The 18,857-nt window shown below is 49.2% G+C and overlaps 1 protein-coding gene across 1 annotated transcript in view; it reads right to left on the bottom strand.

Moving 5' to 3' along the window:
• The window catches only part of SH3PXD2B (SH3 and PX domains 2B), a 125,605-nt gene that overhangs the window by 40,653 nt on the left and 66,095 nt on the right, over window positions 1–18,857 (bottom strand). Inside the window, 2 exon segments of the mRNA XM_021077089.1 lie at window positions 3,758–3,783; window positions 13,327–13,418. Of these exon segments, the coding sequence (XP_020932748.1) occupies window positions 3,758–3,783; window positions 13,327–13,418 (118 nt within the window).

Here is an 18,857-nt window from a genome sequence, read left to right as displayed (position 1 = left end):
GAATATTTTAAAACAGCTTTAAAAGACTTCCTACCTCTGGGAGACATTCAAATGCCTTCTCTCACAATACCTATAACATTTTATTTTGTTGACACACCCGTCTTTTCTGCAGACTGAGGATACCTCCTGCGTAGTGTGTGCCTCTGCATTTCCTGGGGCTCTGCCAGGCACACAGTAGGTGCTTAATAAAGACTGAATGAATAACCATGTTTGTCTTATTCACCCAGCACAGACGCTCAGTGGACATTGGTGGAGGGAATGAACACAGGATGAATGAAGACATCTAGGAAATGTCCCTGCCCCACACGGCTGCAGGCCTCCTCCTGGGAACACACAGCACTGAGTTACCAGCAGGTGCCTGTCCATCTCACAGGCAACCCAAGACCACTCCTTGCCTGTAAGTAGGATTAGAGACCTCAGTTAACTCAGGGGCCAGTTAAATCAGGTTACTTCATCCAAAAAAGTTCAATTGTTGCCACCTCACTTTAACAACTGATGGTGGCCCACATACAATTTTCAGGACTCTGATCAATGGACCCATCTACTCCCTTCTGCACCAAGTCTCCTAACCGCTGCCAACTGAGTTGGGATTAACTATGAGCAGTAACAGGATCAGGAAACTGTGGGACTCACTGCGAACAGGACATGCAGGCAGGTCACGAGGAAGGCAGGGAGCGGGGTGAGGACTCTGGGCTGGCATGAGCAGACCAGGCGCTGGCACAGGGTGCAGAGCTGGCCCTTGCTCCCAAACTCGTTCAGAGGCCAGGTCTGAGCCTCACATCTCCTCCCTGTTCTTCTCGGACAGTGTGTTTCCTGCCATTCTTCAAGTGCTTCAGAAGAGGGTGTGTGGAGGTGCATCTCAGCATGTTTTTCCAGGGCAAGCTGCCTTCATTTCGCCCAGAGCACTCAACTTGCCAGAAGGCCATACATGGGATCGACCAAGTCCCAAGCTCGGCTACAGGCCATTTCGGTGTTAGCGGAAGCCCCCTACTGGTGGACTGTGATATTGCAACCAAGCTCTATGAGGCACAGTAATGGCCGAATCTAGAAGGTAACTAAGTTCCAGGAGCTACAAGTGTGAAACCAAAGTATTTCTAGATAAGAAATGTCACTCCTGTGGTCCAGCAGGGGATAAGAGGAAGGAAAAGGTCAAGAGAAAAGGAGGAGCTCTGACAGTGGAAGGGTGATTTTATCATTAACGAAGTGCCATCGGAGTTCCCGTCGTGGTGCAGCAGAAACGAATCCGACTAGGAACCATGAGGTTGGGGGTTCGATCCCTGGGCTCGCTCAGCAGGTTAAGGATCTGGCATTGCCATGAGCTATGGTGTAGGTCACAGATGCGGCTCGGATTTGGTGTTGCTGTGACTGTGGTGTAGGCTGGCAGCTGTAGCTCTGATTAGATCCCTAGCTTGGGAACCTCCACGTGCCACAGGTGCCGCCCTAAAAAGCCCCCCCCCCCAAAAAAAGGAAGTGCTATAAAATATCTTCAAAAGGTAAAGTGCCTCATCTACCAGAGAGGTTTTCTATTTGGATATTTTTTTTTTCCTTCATGATGGCAGTTCTTGACTTTTTTTTAAAATGACAAGAAACGGTAAAGTAGGTCTTTTTTCTAGATATTCAATATACTGCCAGTCTTGTTGAACGAGCCAATAAACAAGAGAGTATGTCAAGAAGTAAACGGTGGAAAAATCAGAAAGAAAAGAGGCTCCTTAAATAATCACATGATCTGTTCAATTTTGGTGGGAGGATTTTTTTTTTTTTTTTTTTTTCCCTGCAGAATGAGCAGAATTTGAGACCATGTCAGCCAAAGTCTGCAGGAGCCAGCCGGCCATGACAGGGAAATTCTAGAGCGAGATAAGCTTTCTTCAACTCAGAATTCTGGCACAGATGTCTCGGGCTTAGGATGTGAAACTTAAAGCCCTTCTGAATGTAATCAAAGAGGCCTGTTCCAACAGAAACGCACGTTCAAAGGTCAGAGAAAAAAGTAAGGTTCCTTCCAGCAGGAGTTCTTAGTCTGAATGAAAAAAGATGCTATTTTCTAGCCTGTTGAATGAACTATAAATACATCCATCCGTCCCCCGTCATTGCAGGTGACCGATGTGACCGTGGTCACCACAAATGAGACCTTCTTCTCTCTTTTCCAGACCAGTCCCCTCATCAAGCCTGTTCTGACGGAAGGCTTTTATTTTCACAAACCAGAACTCTCTTCCCTCTCTCCCTCCAGGAAAGTCTCTGCACATTCAAAGCCAGAAACTCTGGGACCAGCCCGAGACTGTCTGCCTCCCTTCTTCTCTTTGCTCTTTTCTAAGAAACGTATCATTATCCTCGGGGCTCAAGGGCTATTTGTAGCTTTAGCAGGATGTCAGGGCTCCGGACAGTACCTATTAAAGCCAGAGAGGAGAGCTATGAACAGGCTGGCCGGGGAGAGGCCAAAGATCATTCCAGACACCTTCCCTTGAGGCAAAGAGATCCCGTGGGTCTCTGCGCTTCCTTGCAAGGATGGCCTTGGGGCCTGGAAAGCGGACCACAGGCCTTAGACCCAAGGGACAGTACAGGGACCAGAGCGGTTGAATTTGGAACTGCTTCTGATGCTGGACAGGAACATCCGTGTGCCTTGAATTATCAGCAGTAGGAGCATAACACGGCACACACAGCTATCTCTCAGAGCACGCCAGGCACTGTTCTAGGTGCTTCATACATAACGTAAACCCTTCAGGGTCGGTTACCATCCTCACCCCCATTTCACAGTTAAGGAAACTGAGGCCCAGGACAGGAGGCACCCTTTTTCACTTGGGGGAATCTCTGCTTAGCCTCCTCTCCCCACATTCTTATCAACCCCCTCAAACTTCCCAGAGTCTTAGAATAAATGAAAGAATTTAGAATTCTGGAAAGCTCTGAAGACCACGTTGGCTCCAGATGGGGTATGGGGGTGCAGGCTGTTCTTGGCAGCAGGAGGACAAAGTCAGGAGGCTGTGAATAGAAGTTTACCAACCCCCCGGCCCGTGAGAACCCAAATCATTCCTCTGTGTGCACTCGAATTCCTGCCTTTTCTTTTTCCACAATCATTCTTGACAGGGACCGCAAAGGGTGTTAGGAAGGCAGAGAACTGAAAGTGAGAGCGGAAGTGATGTGAGAGTTGCCTGCAAGAGCAGGTGTCACTGCCCAGAATGGTGGCTGACCCAGGGGAGCACGGAGCGGGCTCCAATCCATCCACCCCCCGCAGCCCCCACACTGTCCCCTCAGTCCTGCACGCCCTTTGCCGTGTGGAAAGCTCCTGTTTGCTTTTCAAGACCCAGGGTCCCTTTGTTTAGACCCCTTCCTGACACCCAAGAAGAATGCTCTTGGCTCTGAGTGACCGCATTCCTCTGTCTAAAGCAGAACAAAGGTATGTAACATCCCACGGCCGGGTTCGGGAGCTGTCTGTCTCTCCTACGCTACCGAGGCAGTCTCAGGGAAAGACGCCAGGTCTCAACGACTTTGTAATTTTTTGGTATAGAATGCAACCACCTCCAATCCTTTTTTGGGGGAACAAGGGTACCAATCTGTCAATCCATTCATCCACCCATCCTCCCGGCCATCCATTCATCCACCGATCCATCCACCCACCTGTCTGTCTATCCATCCATCCATCCATCCATCCAACCATCCATCCATCCACATCACTGTAACCCCAGTAGAGGGTTGGGGTCTGGGACATCGTGCAGTAGGGGGTATGCTGAACATTGAATGAACAGGAGAAAACAGAAAACATTCTTACCAGACTTCTTTTTCCCAACATGCTCCCTGTATAGGAAAGAATGGGGGTGGGAAAGAATCGAGAGTCATGAATCAGTTTCTTTTGTGTATTGATATGAGTTATTCTGTTAGGAAATTGAGATTTTTCCCTCCCACATGTCCAGTGAATGAATAAAATCCAAGCCAGCCCCAGGGACCCAGACTCTAAAAGGAAAAAAGTCCCCTCAATTTTCTCCCTTTGCCCGATAAGTGCTCTGGTATCCTGGGCACCAGCATCTCCTCTATTTGTAGAGTAGGGAGTCTGGGGAGGAGCTGATGGGCAGAGGGAGGTGGGTATGCAGGCAAAAGACAGGAGTGAGGTCTCCATGTGGCCCTGAGCCTGACACCCCCCATCAGGCTTGGTGGATGCCTGGCCCCACTTCTTAGCGGTGCCCTGAGCTGTACAATTGGAGCAGAAAGCTCTCGGTGGTGAGTGGAATACTTGAAAACTGGGCGGACATCTGAGTAGCGGTGAACACAGCACAGCTCCCCCATGGTGGCAGTGGCACAGAGACCATGACTACAGGCTAGAATTCGTACAGAACAATAAATAAGTAGTCACTCCCTTACACTTGTCAACCACGTCAGTTTTTACACACAACTGCATTACAAACACAATATTACCATTCAGGGTTTATGGTGTACTTTTAGGTAAACAATCCCAGTAGTAAAAAGCCTTCCAGTGTTAGAAAGAGTATAGGGAGGAGTTTCCTGGTGGTGCAGTGGGTTAAGGATCTAGTGTTGTCACTGCTATGGCTCGGGTGACAACTGTGGCACAGGTTTGATCCTGGCCTGGGAACCTCCTCATGCTGTGGGCACAACCAAAAAACAAAAACGAAAAAACAAACCTATTATCCTGTGCCAGTACCCTGCTAGGTACTTTTAGTTCATGCACTTAATTAATACTCATGACCCCAGGAAACAAGAATTCTTTTTCTTTTTCTTTTTTTGCTTTTGCTTTTTAGGGCCATACTCACGGGACATGGTTACCAGGTTGGGGTTCGAATTGGAGCTATATCTGCAGGCCTATGCACAGCTACAGCAACGTGGGATCCAAGCTATGTCTGCGACCTACACCACAACTCATGGCAGCGCCAGATCCTTAACCCACTGAGTGAGGCCAGGCATCGAACCTGCATCCTCATGGATCCTAGTTGGGTTTGTTAACTGTTGAGCCATGAAGGGAACTCCTGGAAACAAGGATTCTTTTTTTCTTTTTTCTTTTTGAGGGCCGCTCTTGCAGCATATGGAGGTTCCCGGGCTAGGGGTCTAATCGGAGTTTCCACTGTGCCAGAACGGGAACCCCAAACAAGGATTCTTTTAATGTTCATTTTATAGATGAAGAATATGAGGCACAGAGAGGTTTATTAACTTGCCCAAGGTCATGCAGCTTGCAAGCAGCATAGTTAGGATCTAAACCTAGGTTAATCTAATTTTAAAAAAACTGAGCTATAACTCACATCCTTTTAAAGTACAGAATTAACTGTTTTAGTGTATTCACAAAGTTGTGTAATTATCACCACGATTTAAATTCCAGAAAAATTTGGAATTCTCCTTGTGGCGCAGCTGAAACGAATCCGACTAGGAACCATGAGGTTGCAGGTTCGATCCCTGGCCTCGCTCAGTGGGTTAAGGATCCGGTGTTGCCGTGAGCTGTGGTGTAGGTTGAAGACTGGCTCGGATCTCGCATTGCTGTGGCTCTGGTGTAGGCTGGCAGCTATAGCTCTGACTGGACCCCTAGCCTGGGAACCTCTATATGCTGCAGGTGTGGCCCTAAAAAAAAAAAAAAAAAATTCATTACTCCAAAAAGAAACCCTGTACCCATTAGCAGTTACTTTCCATGTCCATGCCTCCTGCCCCTTGACAACTAGAAATATGCTTGCTATCTCTCTTAAATCTATTTTGGACATCTACTATGAATAGAATCATACAATAGGTGGCTTCTTGTGACTGGTTTCTTTCATGGAGCATAATAGTTTTAAGGGTCATCCCCGTTGTAGCGCGCGTCAGCGTCTCATTGCATTTTGTGGCTGAATACTATCCCACTGTGTGGATAAACCACTATCTCTTCACCAGCCGATGGGCGTTTGGGTTTTTCTACTTTCTGCCTATTACAGGTAATGCTTTTATGCATTTTGTGCACGAGTGTTTGTGTGGACATTTATTTTTATTTCCATTATAGGAATGGAATCGCTAGGTAACACAGTAACTTTATACGGAACTTCCGAGGCATTGCCAGGCTGTCTGCCCCAGCAGCTACACCACTGCACGTCCCACCAGCAACGTCGGGAGGTTCCAACTTCTCCACATTCTCAGGCACACTTGCTGCTATCCGTCTTCTCGTCTTTTCCATTCTAGCCACGCTAGTGTGTGAAGTGGTACCTCCCTCTGCTTGGGACTCGCATTTCCTGACGGCTAAGGATGCCAAGAATCTTTCTGTGCACTGATTGGGCATTTGCGCATCTTCTCTGGAGAAACGTCTATTTCATATCTAATTTGAAAGTCTGGGTTTTTAACCACCAGGTAATACTGCTTTTGGTGTCATCGCGAGGTTGGGGAGGGGCTCAGCTAAGCCCTGGCCCAGGGCTGGACCTGGCTGGTCAGCAGTGATGTCCTCCAGGCAGGCATTACCCAGTGAGGCGCCGTGTCACTGCCCCTGCTCAGGAGAAGGCCAGGGTGACCGTGGAAATCCTTGCTCACATTTCCTGGCATTCACCGTGGACAGTGGTCCTGGTCAGAGGGCTGTACCTGGACTGACCCACTGAATCCTCAGGACAACCTTTGAGGGTCACTCTCTTTTGCAGATGGAGACACTGAGGCTCAGAGAGAGCAGGCACCTCTCCCACAACTGGGACCCAGGAAGCCGAGCTGGAGGCCGCTCTCCTGACCCACCTGGACGGTCCTCCCAGCTCCGAGACATACCAGCAACGATCTCTTAAGTCTGCTTCCGTGTAAAGGGCTCTCTCCTCCTGCCACCACCCAGGTCTGTGACCTGAGCCATGGTCGGGGACACCTGAAATCTTGGCTCCTTCACTGCCATGTATCCTCACTAGTTGCCTCACTGTCCCGGCCGAAGGGTGGGGGGGGGCAGTGAGGGGCAGCGGTGGTGGTGGGTGGGCTCTTGGGTTCAAGCTGCAGCTTGTGTGGGCTCAAGCAGGCACATTATTTTCTCTCTGTGACATGCTCAGGGTAGTCCCAAGTTTTCCCAGGCATGGCAGCAGAAAGCTTCCTCTAAGAGCACCATCTGGAAGCCATCCTTTCTTTCCCTAGAAACTTCTGGGCAAGACTCCCAATTTCCATCTCAATCCCTAACTCATTACCCACTAAACAACAACCAAGGGCCAACTGAGATTGCCTGCGGGGGCCCCAGAGCCACCCCGGGGCCCTCAGCAACCTGCCCCCTTCCTCCCTTCCTCCCTTCCTTCCTTCCTTCCTCCCTCCCTCCTTCCCTCCCTCTCTCCCTCCCTCCCTTCCTTCCTTCCTTTCTTCCTTCCTTTCCCTTCAAAGCCTGGCTTAGGGACAGCAAAGCATCCTGCCATGTGCCTGACACTATCACTGCCCTTTAGGAGCAGGATGTTGCTTAACTAAGATGTGAGCAAGCTTAGCCACGCCCACTTTACTGATGCGGAAACAGAGACGTCAAGTCACTTGTCTAAGGTCACACAGCGGGGAATGGACAAAGAGACTGGAAACTTCCCTTTCTAGGAAGACTCTTGGAACCATATGCAGATACTCCAGCAGGATGCTGGTAAGCTTAGCTCAGTTACTTTGTGCTTTTCTGGGTACAGTCTAGGCCGTAGTTTGTATTTTTAGTAGATGTTCTGTGTGTGTGTGTGTATGTGCGTGCATGTGTGCACGCATGCATATATGAACTTTCCCACCAGTACAGAAGCCTCCTGAGGGCAGGTGCTATTTTTCTCTTCCATTACTCCCAAAAATAGAAAGGCGGTGATCATTAAACACTATAGGTTGTGGGCTTTTGTTTTTGTTTTTTGGGCTTTTTGGCTGCACCTGCGGCATGCGGAAATTCCTGAGCCAGGGAACCATAGCAGTGACAATGCCAGATCCTTAACCCACTAGGCCACTGGGGAACTTCTTATTTTTGTTTTTTAAATAAATGGAGCCATAAGATTTCTTCTAGCTGGTCAAAAGGTTCTAAATGTAGGAAAAAAACCTTAAGATTCTCACCACATGCCATATATTGAAATGAAGTCCAATTGATTTAATCTTTTTTTTTTTTTTTTAGGATGGCACCCGTGGCATATGGAGGTTCCCAGGCTAGGGGTTGAATTGGAGCTGCAGCTGCCGACCTATACCACAGCCACAGCAACGTGGGATCCAAGCTGTGTCTTTGACCTACACCACAGCTCACGGCAATGCTGGATCCTTAATCCACTGAACGAGGCCAGGGATTGAACCCATGTCCTCATGGATGCTAGTGAAGCTCATTACTGCTGAGCCATGATGGGAACTCTGAGTAAATCTTCAAAGAAAGTCCAAACCATAAATCAAACATTTAAAAAACCCTAAGGGAACTATCTTGTGTCGGAACGAGGACTGCCTTTCTAGCCTGAAAGCGAATCAAAGAAGTCAGTTGAAAAATGGTCACCAGATTTGACTTCCCCCAAATACAAAACTTATGTACCTCATAAAATCCAGAAATGAAATATAAACGCACCATAAAAGGGACAAATATTTACCACAAATATGGCAAAAGCGAATTCCTTACTATTTAAATAGCCTATACAAATCCATAGTAAAACCAGTAAAACCAACAGCAAAAACAAGCAAAGAGATTTTCCCCTTCCAACTCTTGAGTCAAGAGCTGGAGGCAACGGCTTCCACTTGACTCTTTTCTAGCTCAAGAAATGCCCACCAGCCCTCAAAGCCCCTGAAGGCAGGAACTGGGCTGGTTTTTCTGGGCTTTCTGTGTGGGTGGCAGTTGCAGGAAATGGCTGGGAATGAATGTGTTTGAGTGAGTTGACCCTGTGTGTGCTGACTTTTGCCCAGAGACGTGGGGAAAGGGAGAGCCATCTAGAAAGCCTGCAAGGAAAGCCTCTGGTCTTCCTGTGTCAGAAGGAGCATCTCCACATGGTACCCAGTGACCCATGACAATCAAACAGACCAACGAGCTTCTCTCTTACGGCCTCATAAAAGATTGTAGAACCCAAGCACCTTGGCCTGGTAGCTGAGGAGGTATGAAAACGGTGTGCCTACGATGGCTAAGCACTTCACACACGTCATAGATCCAAGCCTCGCCACGACTGTGGGTCCTTTATCCACGAATTCCACCAACCTCGGACTGAAGATGCTTCAAAAAAAAAAATTCCACAAAATTCCAAAAAGCAAAACTTAAATTTGCTGTGTCCCTGGCAACTATTTGCAGAGCATGTATATTGCACTAAGTATTACAAATAATCTAGAGATAATTTAAAGTATATGGGAGGATGGGCACAGGTTACAAGCAAACATTATGCCATTTTATGTAAGGGAATTGAGCATCTGGGGATTTTGGTGTTGGGGGGGCGGGGTCTTGGAACCAATCCCCCTGCTGAGAATGAGGGATGGCTATACTGCTATTCCCATTTAAGAAGTCAGGAAATGGACGCTCCTTAAAAGTTTAAGAACAAAACTCTAACTCCAGGAAACGCGGGGAAGGTCTAAGCTGTAACGATGACATAATACCTGGTGGTGGGGGGAGGGCAGCGCATCACGATTTCAGCCCCAAACTCCAGAAAACTAGCTGCTGGTCATGTCCTAATTTGCCCACCACTATTTCATTTCAGTCTCCCAATAACCCACAGTGTGGGTAGGGCAGCTGACTCGGTCTCATTTACAGCTGACATAAGGGAGGCCAAAAAGGAGGGGAGGGGATGGCTCTGCCCAGGCAGACCAGCTGGCTGCCTGGCCAGCAGGCTGTAAACTCCCTGTGGGCACAGACTGCATCTGCCACATCATCTCTGTGGCCCCCATGCCCAGCCCTTGGCAAGCCCTCGATCCCCACTTCCTGAACGGATGACCAATGCTGGCACTCCTGACGGGGAACAGTGCTGGGTCCAGAACCCCCGGTTCCGTGTCCTTCCTTCCTTCCCTTTCCTGTTCTTTCCTTTCCTTTCCTTCCTTCCTTCCTTCTTTCCCTCCCTCCTCTCTTTCTTTCTCTTTCTTTTGGCTTTTTAGGGCCGCACCTGAGGCACATGGAAGTTCCCAGGCTAGGGATTGAATCGGAGCTGCAGCCACCAGCCTACGCCACAGCCACAGCAACGTGGGATCCAAGCAGCATCTGCAACCTACACCATAGCTCACAGCAATGACAGATCCTTAACTCAATGAGCGAGGCCAGGGATCGAACCAGCATCTTCATGGATACTAGTCATGTTCACTACTGCTGAGCCATGATGGGAACTCCCTCCGTGTTTCTTCGACAAGCACAAGCTTTGACAAGCACAAGCCGGCAAGGGGGGAAGGTCCTACAGTGGCCACCAGAGAGCATGACAAAGCTCCTCCCTGACACTCTGGCTCCCTAGAGGGCTGGCTCCACCCCACTTTCCCCGAGCATCCTTCCTGCACCAAGGTGCCCAGACGCTTCAAGCACAGCTGCCCTGGCCTGGCTCTCTCCCATTCCTGTCAGTAAGCTGGGCTGAGGCCTGCTCGGAGGTTGGGGATCCACTCACCCGCCCTCGTCAGGCAGGAGGCCAAAGACATCCAACCACTCACATTCGGAAGGGGCGCCTGGGCGGCAGTTCTTAACCTCAAGTCCCTGAATGGGATTTGGCACAAGTGAGGGCCTCCTAGAACTGGGGCATTTTTCTCGGGAAAAGGAAGAAAGCTTGTATTGGATTCTCCCATGATCCCTCCAAAGTTAGGATCTCTGGGATGCTAAGATGAGGCAGAAGGAAAATCTAGGCGTCTCTAAACCTGTGGCCCAAGGAACCCACACCCAGGTCGGGGCTGGAGTTCCTTCTTCTGTGGCCACCAAGTCAGGTTTGCGGAGCACTCGCCAAGTGCTTCTCCCCACAACTTGGCAGTGGGTTCCCAAGCAAGGCTGCAGGGGAGGTGTCATCGGACCCAACCCCCAAGAGAGGGGACAGGCGCAAGGATGAGAAGTCGAGCGCCCAGAACCACTCGGCTTGAAAGGTACCAAGCCACCATCCCTGAGAAGGTCTATCACCTGGACACCTGGAGTAAAAGCAGCTAAGCTTGGGTGTCCAGAGAGGAAAAATACCACGAGCCGCCTTTCTGAGCATCTGGCAAGTTCCTGGAATTTCTACTCGTGGCAGCCATTCCACGGTCACTGTAATCGTAGGCACACGGTCATTCCCATTTCACAAGGAGGGAAACTGAGTCCTAATGCTAAAAAGCCTACGTGTGGTAGAAGCGGAATTTGAAGCTGGATGTACCCGAATGCAAACCCAGATTCCTTTAACCCTGGTGATGCCTCGTGTGGGAGGCACACACACAGAGCCAGCACCGAGCTTCTGTTAAGACTCAGGCAGGAGTTTCTGTCCTGGCTCAGTGGTTAATGAATCCGACAAGCATCCATGAGGATGCAGGTTTGATCCCTAGCCTTGCTCAGTGGGTTACGGATCTGGTGTTGCCATAAGCTGTGGTGTAGGTTTCAGACATGGCTTGGATCCTAAGTTGCTATGGCTGTGGTGTAGGCCAGAGGCTACAGCTCTGATTCGACCCCTAGCCTGGGAACTTCCATATGCTGTGGGTGTGGCCCTAAAAAGCCAAAAAAAAAAAAAAAAAAAAAAAAAAAAAAAAAAAAAAACCCAAAAACAAAAAACAAAAAACCAAACAAACCAAAACCAAAAACAAAAAGGCTTAGGCAGACCTGGAGGAAATTGGAAATTCACCTTCACCTCTTTCAAACTGTATGACCTTGGGTGAGTCTCGTTATTTGAAACCTCAACTTCCTCATCATAAAATGAAGATGACAGCTCCTGCCTGGCAGTTTTAGGAGAGAATGAAGTGGAAACTGAACACTGCAAGCTCCATGTCCTTTGATTCGCCTCATCTAGAAAGGAGAATCGAAGCCAGGGGCTTCAAGCCTGATTTTGCAGTTTTATCCAGAACTCCTGGGAGGGCTGGACACAAAGGTCCCTTGAGAATATTTCACCATGTCTTGTTATGTCGAGAAAAGCTGGGGTATGTTTACCAGGCACAGATGCTAAAGACAGCAAGCACAGAAATATTGGCCGGGATGGGCTGCAGGCCCATTAGCAGATTTACACTTATTCTGTATCTTTCCAAAAAAGTCCATGTGTCAGCAACGCGTTCCCTTGTGATGTTCTCATTCAAAAGATTTACTGTGGTCCTTTACGGAACGCCATCCCCACGCTCCCAAGTGCTGGCTCTCAGAAGCCGTATTCACCTTCTCTGTGTTTGTCACAGGAAACAGTATTTATTATAATACGCTGATTGTAGAAAGTTAAGTTTATCTTCTGTGTGGTAGTTAAACCATTAGTCCTGGGTGATCGGCTCACTCTCTGTGGCTGCTGAACTTGATTCTACATGTCACTGCCTGTCTATACATATCCATCCTGATTTTACGCGTTAAAACTTTGATGCTTTCTCCTTACAGGTCCATTTAAAAAGTAAGCTTTGTAATATCAACAGATTCACTTCCAGAAAGGAACATGAGTCCTGCTAGCTCAAGCTACGTAATGTGTTTAGCCCATCATTGTTTAACTGATGTCAGCCTGGGTCATTTATTGCTGTTCGGGGCAGTGAGTTAAGCTCAGTGCAAAGAGGAGCAGGTCATGTTTCTCCCAAAACAGAGCCTCGCTGGCCCTTCTCGGCCCTTCTTGACAGGGCCCAAATGGACACCCGACCCTGCCAGGTCTCGCTCCTATGACCCAGGACTGCCCTAGCACCTGTGGTCTCCGTCCTCCTCCCCCACTCTGCTTTCTCTGTTAGACAGACTCCTTCTTTTTTGCGGACACATATGATGTTTCTTCCCCAGAAAGGGCTTTTAAAAAAAGCACCACGTTGACATCAGTGTTTCACGCTGGCAGGGCTGCTGGTGCCATCAATTCTTGGTGTGGAAGGGCTGGCAGCTAGGGGGTGTTGACATTCTGTGACTGGGCGGCTGGAGGCATGCGCTGACCTGCACCTGTCTGCTACGGGAACAGGTGGAGGTCTGGACAGCTTTGGAGGCCGGCTGGGATCACCCCCCGGGCCTGTCACTCAGGCAATGGGACTTCAAGCAGATCGCAGTCACTCGATCATTCATGCCCCGACCATCCTGGGCGCACCCACTTTCCAGGACAAGGCACACAGTCCCTGCGTCGAGGGCTCACGGTCTCCCCGTTCAGGCACCGGGGTAAGCGTGGGGCGTTAGAGGACTGAGGCGTGCACTCGGCTGGCTCCCTCACCTGTAAAACTCACCTCTCGCTACCTGCAGTCCCTGGGAAGGCTGCATGGAATGAGGCCCAGCCAGGGCTCCATTGATGGAATCTGGTTTAATTCTTACTAAGCTTTCCTCCATTGCCTCCTGGCAGGAGCGGGGCTGTGAGAGTGGGCGTTGGGGACATCCACAGACCAACTTACTCTTTGGGGGGATTCAGGTCCTCAGGTCTTGTCTCAAAGAACTGCAGCACCTCATCACACTGAGATATGTAGGGGGGCAGCTGGATCAGAGCCTGTGGAAGAGACATGTGGATGAGCCCAAAGGAAGGGGCGGGGTGCCAGGATGGCCCAGGGGCCTTCCTCAAACCCGGGCAGGCATCCCTGTCACCCGGGGGACTGGGCCCCACCCCCAGAATTTTGGATTCAGTAGGTCTGGCGTGGGGCCTGAGAGTGTGCGTTTCTAGCCAAGTTCCCTGGTGATGTTGCCACTGCTGGTTTGGGGACCACACACACACACACACACACACATGGTCTGTATACACACACACACATATATATATTACAAGCATATCTGGACAAATAACACGCACACATTTAGAGAAAACAACAAATTGTGAACAAGGTCCTACTGTATAGCATACAGAACAATATTTAATATTTTGTAATAAACCAGAACGGAAAATGAGCTGAAAAAGTATACACATATATGGGTTCATATACACACCCATTATATATGTATGTACACACACACCCACACACGAATATATAACTGAACCACTTTGCTGTATACCGGAAACTAATACAACATGGCCAATCAACTCTACTTCAACAAAAATTTTTTAAAAATTGTGAACTTCATGCTGTGTCATTTTTCTTTTTCTTTTCACTTTTTAGGGCTGCACCCACGGCAATTCCCAGGCCAGGGGTCGAATTGAAGCCACAGCTGCTGGGTCTACACCTCAGCCACAGCCATGCAAGATCCTTAACCCACTGAGCGAGGCCAGGGATCGAACCTGAATCCTCATGGATCCTAGTCGGGTTTGTTAACCAGTGAGCCACGACGGGAACTCCCTGTGTCTTTTTCTTCTGTGACACCCCTCCTATTGGATGTCTGTGGACAGCTAGCTCATGCTTTATCCAACCAGTGGCCTGCAGGGAACATCTGGGTTGTTTCCAACCTGCCTGCATGTTCCGAACTCAGGGATCTGAGGTTTGCAAGTGAAGGGACTATTTATGAATTAGGAAGAGGTTAGACGTTCCCGTATTAGAGGTTGAAACCTCCGGGACGTCCCCCTGCCCAAGTCCACGTTCATCTGCCCCCTTGGCTCATCCGTCAAAGGAGCCTCAACTGTCCCTGCCGACGGGCTGGATAGGGAGGTGGGGGTGAGGGACACGAAGTGGGCCTGGGTATTTAATACATTTATCTACCAACGGGTATTCACTCAAGGATTCAATAGACGTCTTCTGCATGCCTAGCACTGAAGGACAGAATTATAGAGGACATCCCATCATGAAAGCATCTGAAACTAAGACATGGCTCTGTAATGAATAAACAGCTTATTTAACAAATACTTACATAAGCCCCCGGGCACGGGTTCTGAGGATATTCATTGGAGTGCCATAGGGTTATTTCATGCACACACTTTATTTTTTTTTATTTAATTTAATTTTTTTTTTTTTTTTTTGTCTTTTTGCCATTGCTTGGGCCGCTCCCGTGGCATATGGAGGTTCCCAGGCTAAGGGTCTAATCAGAGCTGTAGCCGCCGGCCTACACCACAGCCACAGCAACGCGGGATCCGAGCCGCATCTGCAACCTACACCACAGCTCACAGCAATGCCGGATCCTTAACCCACTGAGCAAGGGCAGGGACCGAACCCGCAACCTCATGGTTCCCAGTTGGATGCATTAACCACTGAGCCACGACGAGAACTCCCATGTACACACTTTATTATAAACTTCTGCGCAGGGAGAGGGCCAGCATAGGTGCACGATTTTAAGCAGCACTGACATGCTGTGGGGTGAGGCGGGACCCTGCTCTCTCCGCAGGTCCCGGTCCCCTGCTGTGTCTCGTATGCCCTCCTGCCACGCTGAGTGTGAGTCTGCGATGGAAAAGACATGCCTTTTCTTTTCTGTACAAGAAGCCTCTAAAGGCTACCCCCACCCAAAGTGATTTTCCAGCCCTGCACCTGGGCTGTGACCCCCTAATAGAGAGATGGATGGGGGTCTCCAATGGGGTGCCTTCCACAGGGTTTTCAGGGGGAGGTACTTTGATCCTACATGATTTATTGTTCTGATGTTTAAAACGTTTTAATTGCGGTAAAATACACAGAGCACCGTTATCATCGTCACCAGCGTTAAGTGCACAGCTCAGTGGCAACCGAGGACATTCCTGCTCCTGTGCAACCATCCCCACCATCCATCCTCAGAGCTCTTCCCCTTGTAAGATGACACCCTGCCCCTATCCAACAGCACTACTCTGTTCCCCCTCCCCAGTCCCCGGCAACCTCCATTTGACTTTCTGCTGCACGAATTTGCCTATTCTAGGTACCTTGTATCAGTGCCATCCTACAGTATTTGTCCTCTTGTGACTGGTTTATATCACTTGGAAGAATGTCCTCAGGTTCATCCATGTGATAGCACGTGTCAGAATGTTCTTCCTTTTCAAGGCTGAATAATATTCCAGTGTATGTTTACAACACATTTTGTTTAAGCATTCACCCCTCGATAGTCACGTGGGGTGCTAATGGGACATGATCCTTGAGTCAGGCTCTGACTTCAAGCTGCTTCCCCCCTCCTGAGGTATGATCTGCCCCAAACCTAAAGTGGGAAATTCAGTAAGCTGGATGGACATGGTTTAAGTAGGGCATCTTCTCTGGTAACTGTCCCTCTCTATCCTGAGATGAAGGATGCTGACTTCAAGGACCTGGTACTTATGGCGCCTTGATTTTTTTTTTTTTTTTTAATTAGCCTTGAAGTAGTGTCTGCTCTGCAGCAAATCCCCAGGGACCAGGCTTTTCCAGGCCAGAGGCAGAGATGGTCCAGGGAACTGCCAAGTGCTGCGGGTACAGAAAAAAAAAAAAAAAAGACACAGAGGCAGAGAGCCCAAGGGGGAGAGAGCAGACTCCTCGCACCTCCCACTTCTGACCCCTTCCTCTTTCTGGTTTGGAGCAGTGAGTATTCACTCTCCTGCTGTCTTGTGGCTCCCCGTGGGTCGCTCTCTCCTCTGAAATCCTGCAGCTCTTGCAGTTGCAACCACATAATGAAGGAGCTGATTATACGCTGGACTGCGGTGTGTCCTGGCTGCTTTGTGTGCAGAAATCTTGTGGCTCCCCCCAGACTGCAAAACCAACATTCCCTTCTGTTGGCTCAGCACTTGATGGCTCCTAAAATGCATTCGTCTGCATCACATCATAGAATCCTGAAAGGGCGGGCCCACTTTAGAGATAGAGAAACGGAGGTTCTGGGGAAGGACCTGAGCCCCAAGCCAGCCGACTCCAGTTCCTGCAGCCCAAATCCACTGTTTCTTCCTTACATGCCCAGACAGTCTGGGAGGATCTGATCAGAGCATCTGCTGGATAAATGATGTGAGGGAGAGGCCCGGACATGGCCCTGTTTGGGTAGAGCTGGGTAAGCCCTGGGATGGTGAGGTCCCCACCTAGAGGCGGCCCCCCAGGGTGTCTCTGCTGAAAGGGGCTGAGGCCCTGAATGGACCAGTGCAGGAGAGACAACGAGGCCCATGGAAACCTCCCAAGAATGCCACGTTCTCATGGGGTTTTGAGCAGTTCCGAGGAGGTAAAAGCCAAACCAAACCCCCAAAACGTCACATAAAGCCAAGTTACTTCTAAAAGCCAGTGCCCAGTGCTTAGCTACTTGCCCCTTTCATTTTGGAAGGACAGGCTAAGAGCAAAAACATGACCTGGGGCACAGCAATAGCTCTGCTTCTGAAATGCTCCAGAATCATCTTATGTTCGCTCAGCAATGACAAAGAATCACAGTTCCAGGAAAACTCTGGTTCTGTTCCGCCTGGGATGCTGGCCCTTTGGACAGATGTGGCCAGCTGATGCAGGGGCAAGAGTGGAGGGGAGGCGGGCAAGTCCTGCTTGCTGAGGGTAATTAGGAAAAGTCAGACAGATCCAGCTCCTGGTCCTGGCTCTGGCCACGTCCCCTCTCCTCTGAGCCTCTGAGCCTCAGTCTGCTCATCTGTAAAATGGAAATAACCATCACCCTTCTCGGAGGGTTGTGCCACAGAATAAGTGAGGAAGTGGCTGTAAGGTCTCCATCACATACTCCATCACATACTAGCTGCTTGATAAACACTCAAGCCTCTGGCTTTTTGGACCACATCAATACAACGGTGTGCTGCTTCCGGAGGTGATTTTAGAGTCAGCGAGCTGATTCAGTTAAATAACAACGCCTCGGCTAGAAAGAAGGCACAGTGTGGTACTGCTGGCTGTGGTATCGCTGGCCTCTAGAACTGATCATCTTGCTTGACTGCAACCTGATGCCCACTGCTTAGTAACTCCTCATGTTCCCCCTCCCCACAAGCCCCTGGCAACCACCCTTTTACTCTCTGACTTTACGAATTTGACGATTTCAGATGCCTCATGTAAGTGGAATCCTATCATTTTTGATTTTTCTGTGACTGGCTTATTTCGCTGAGCATAATTCAGGCTTGTCCACATTGTCACGTGTTGCAGAACTTCCTTCTTTTTAACGGCTGAATAGTCTCCCATTTCGTGTATTGGCCACATTTAGGCTGTTTCTACGTCTTGGCTTATTGTGAATAGTGCTGCAATGAACATGGCAGTCTTCGTATCTCTTGCAGATCCTGACTTTAATTCCTTTGGACAAATATCCAGAAATAGGATTGACTATATGCTAGTTCTATTTTTAATTTTTGGAGGACTCTCCGTGCTGTTTTTCATGGTGGTGGCATTTTGCATTCCCACCCACAATGTGCCAGGTTCCCAATTTCTCTATATCCTCACCGAAACTTATCTTGTTATTGGTTGGTTTTTCCTCCCTTCTTTTCTTTCGTTTTCTCTTCTTCCGTCCTTCGGCCATGCCCACATTGTGTGGAAGTTCTGGGGCTAGGGATTGAACCCACACCACAGCTGCAAACCAAGCCACAGGGAAGTCTGTTGCTGTTTTTGGTAACAGCCATCCTGACAGGTGTGAGGTGAAATCTCATTGTCGTTTGGATCTAATTTCCCTGATTTTTTTTTTTTTTAATGGAAGAAATTTTATTTTTTTTTGTCTTTTTAGAGCCGAAGGTGTGGCACAGGGAAGTTTCCAGGCTAGAGGTCAAATCAGAGCTACAGCTGCCAGCCTACGCCACAGCCACAGCAAGGTGGGATTTGAGCTGTGTCTGTGACCTACACCACAGCTCACGGCAACACCAGATCCTTAACGCACTGAGCGAGGGCAGGGATCGAACCCACATCCTCGTGGATACTAGTTGGATTTGTTTCTCCTGCGCCACAATGGGAACTGCAAGAAATTTTATTTTTTATTTTGCTTTTTAGGGCCACACCCACGGCATACGGCATACGGAGGTTCCCAGGCTAGGGGTCAAATTAGAGCTGCAGCCACTGGCCTGCACCACAGCCACAGTAATGAGGGATCCAAGCCGCATCTGTGATCTACAGCACAGCTCATGGCAATGCCGGATCCTTAACCCACTGAGTGAGGCCAGGGATCGAACCCACATCCTCATGGATCCTAGTTGGGT

Source organism: Sus scrofa, chromosome 16 (assembly GCF_000003025.6).
Source record: "Sus scrofa isolate TJ Tabasco breed Duroc chromosome 16, Sscrofa11.1, whole genome shotgun sequence".
Lineage (NCBI taxonomy): Eukaryota > Metazoa > Chordata > Mammalia > Artiodactyla > Suidae > Sus > Sus scrofa.
This window is presented reverse-complemented; position numbering and strand designations above follow the sequence as displayed.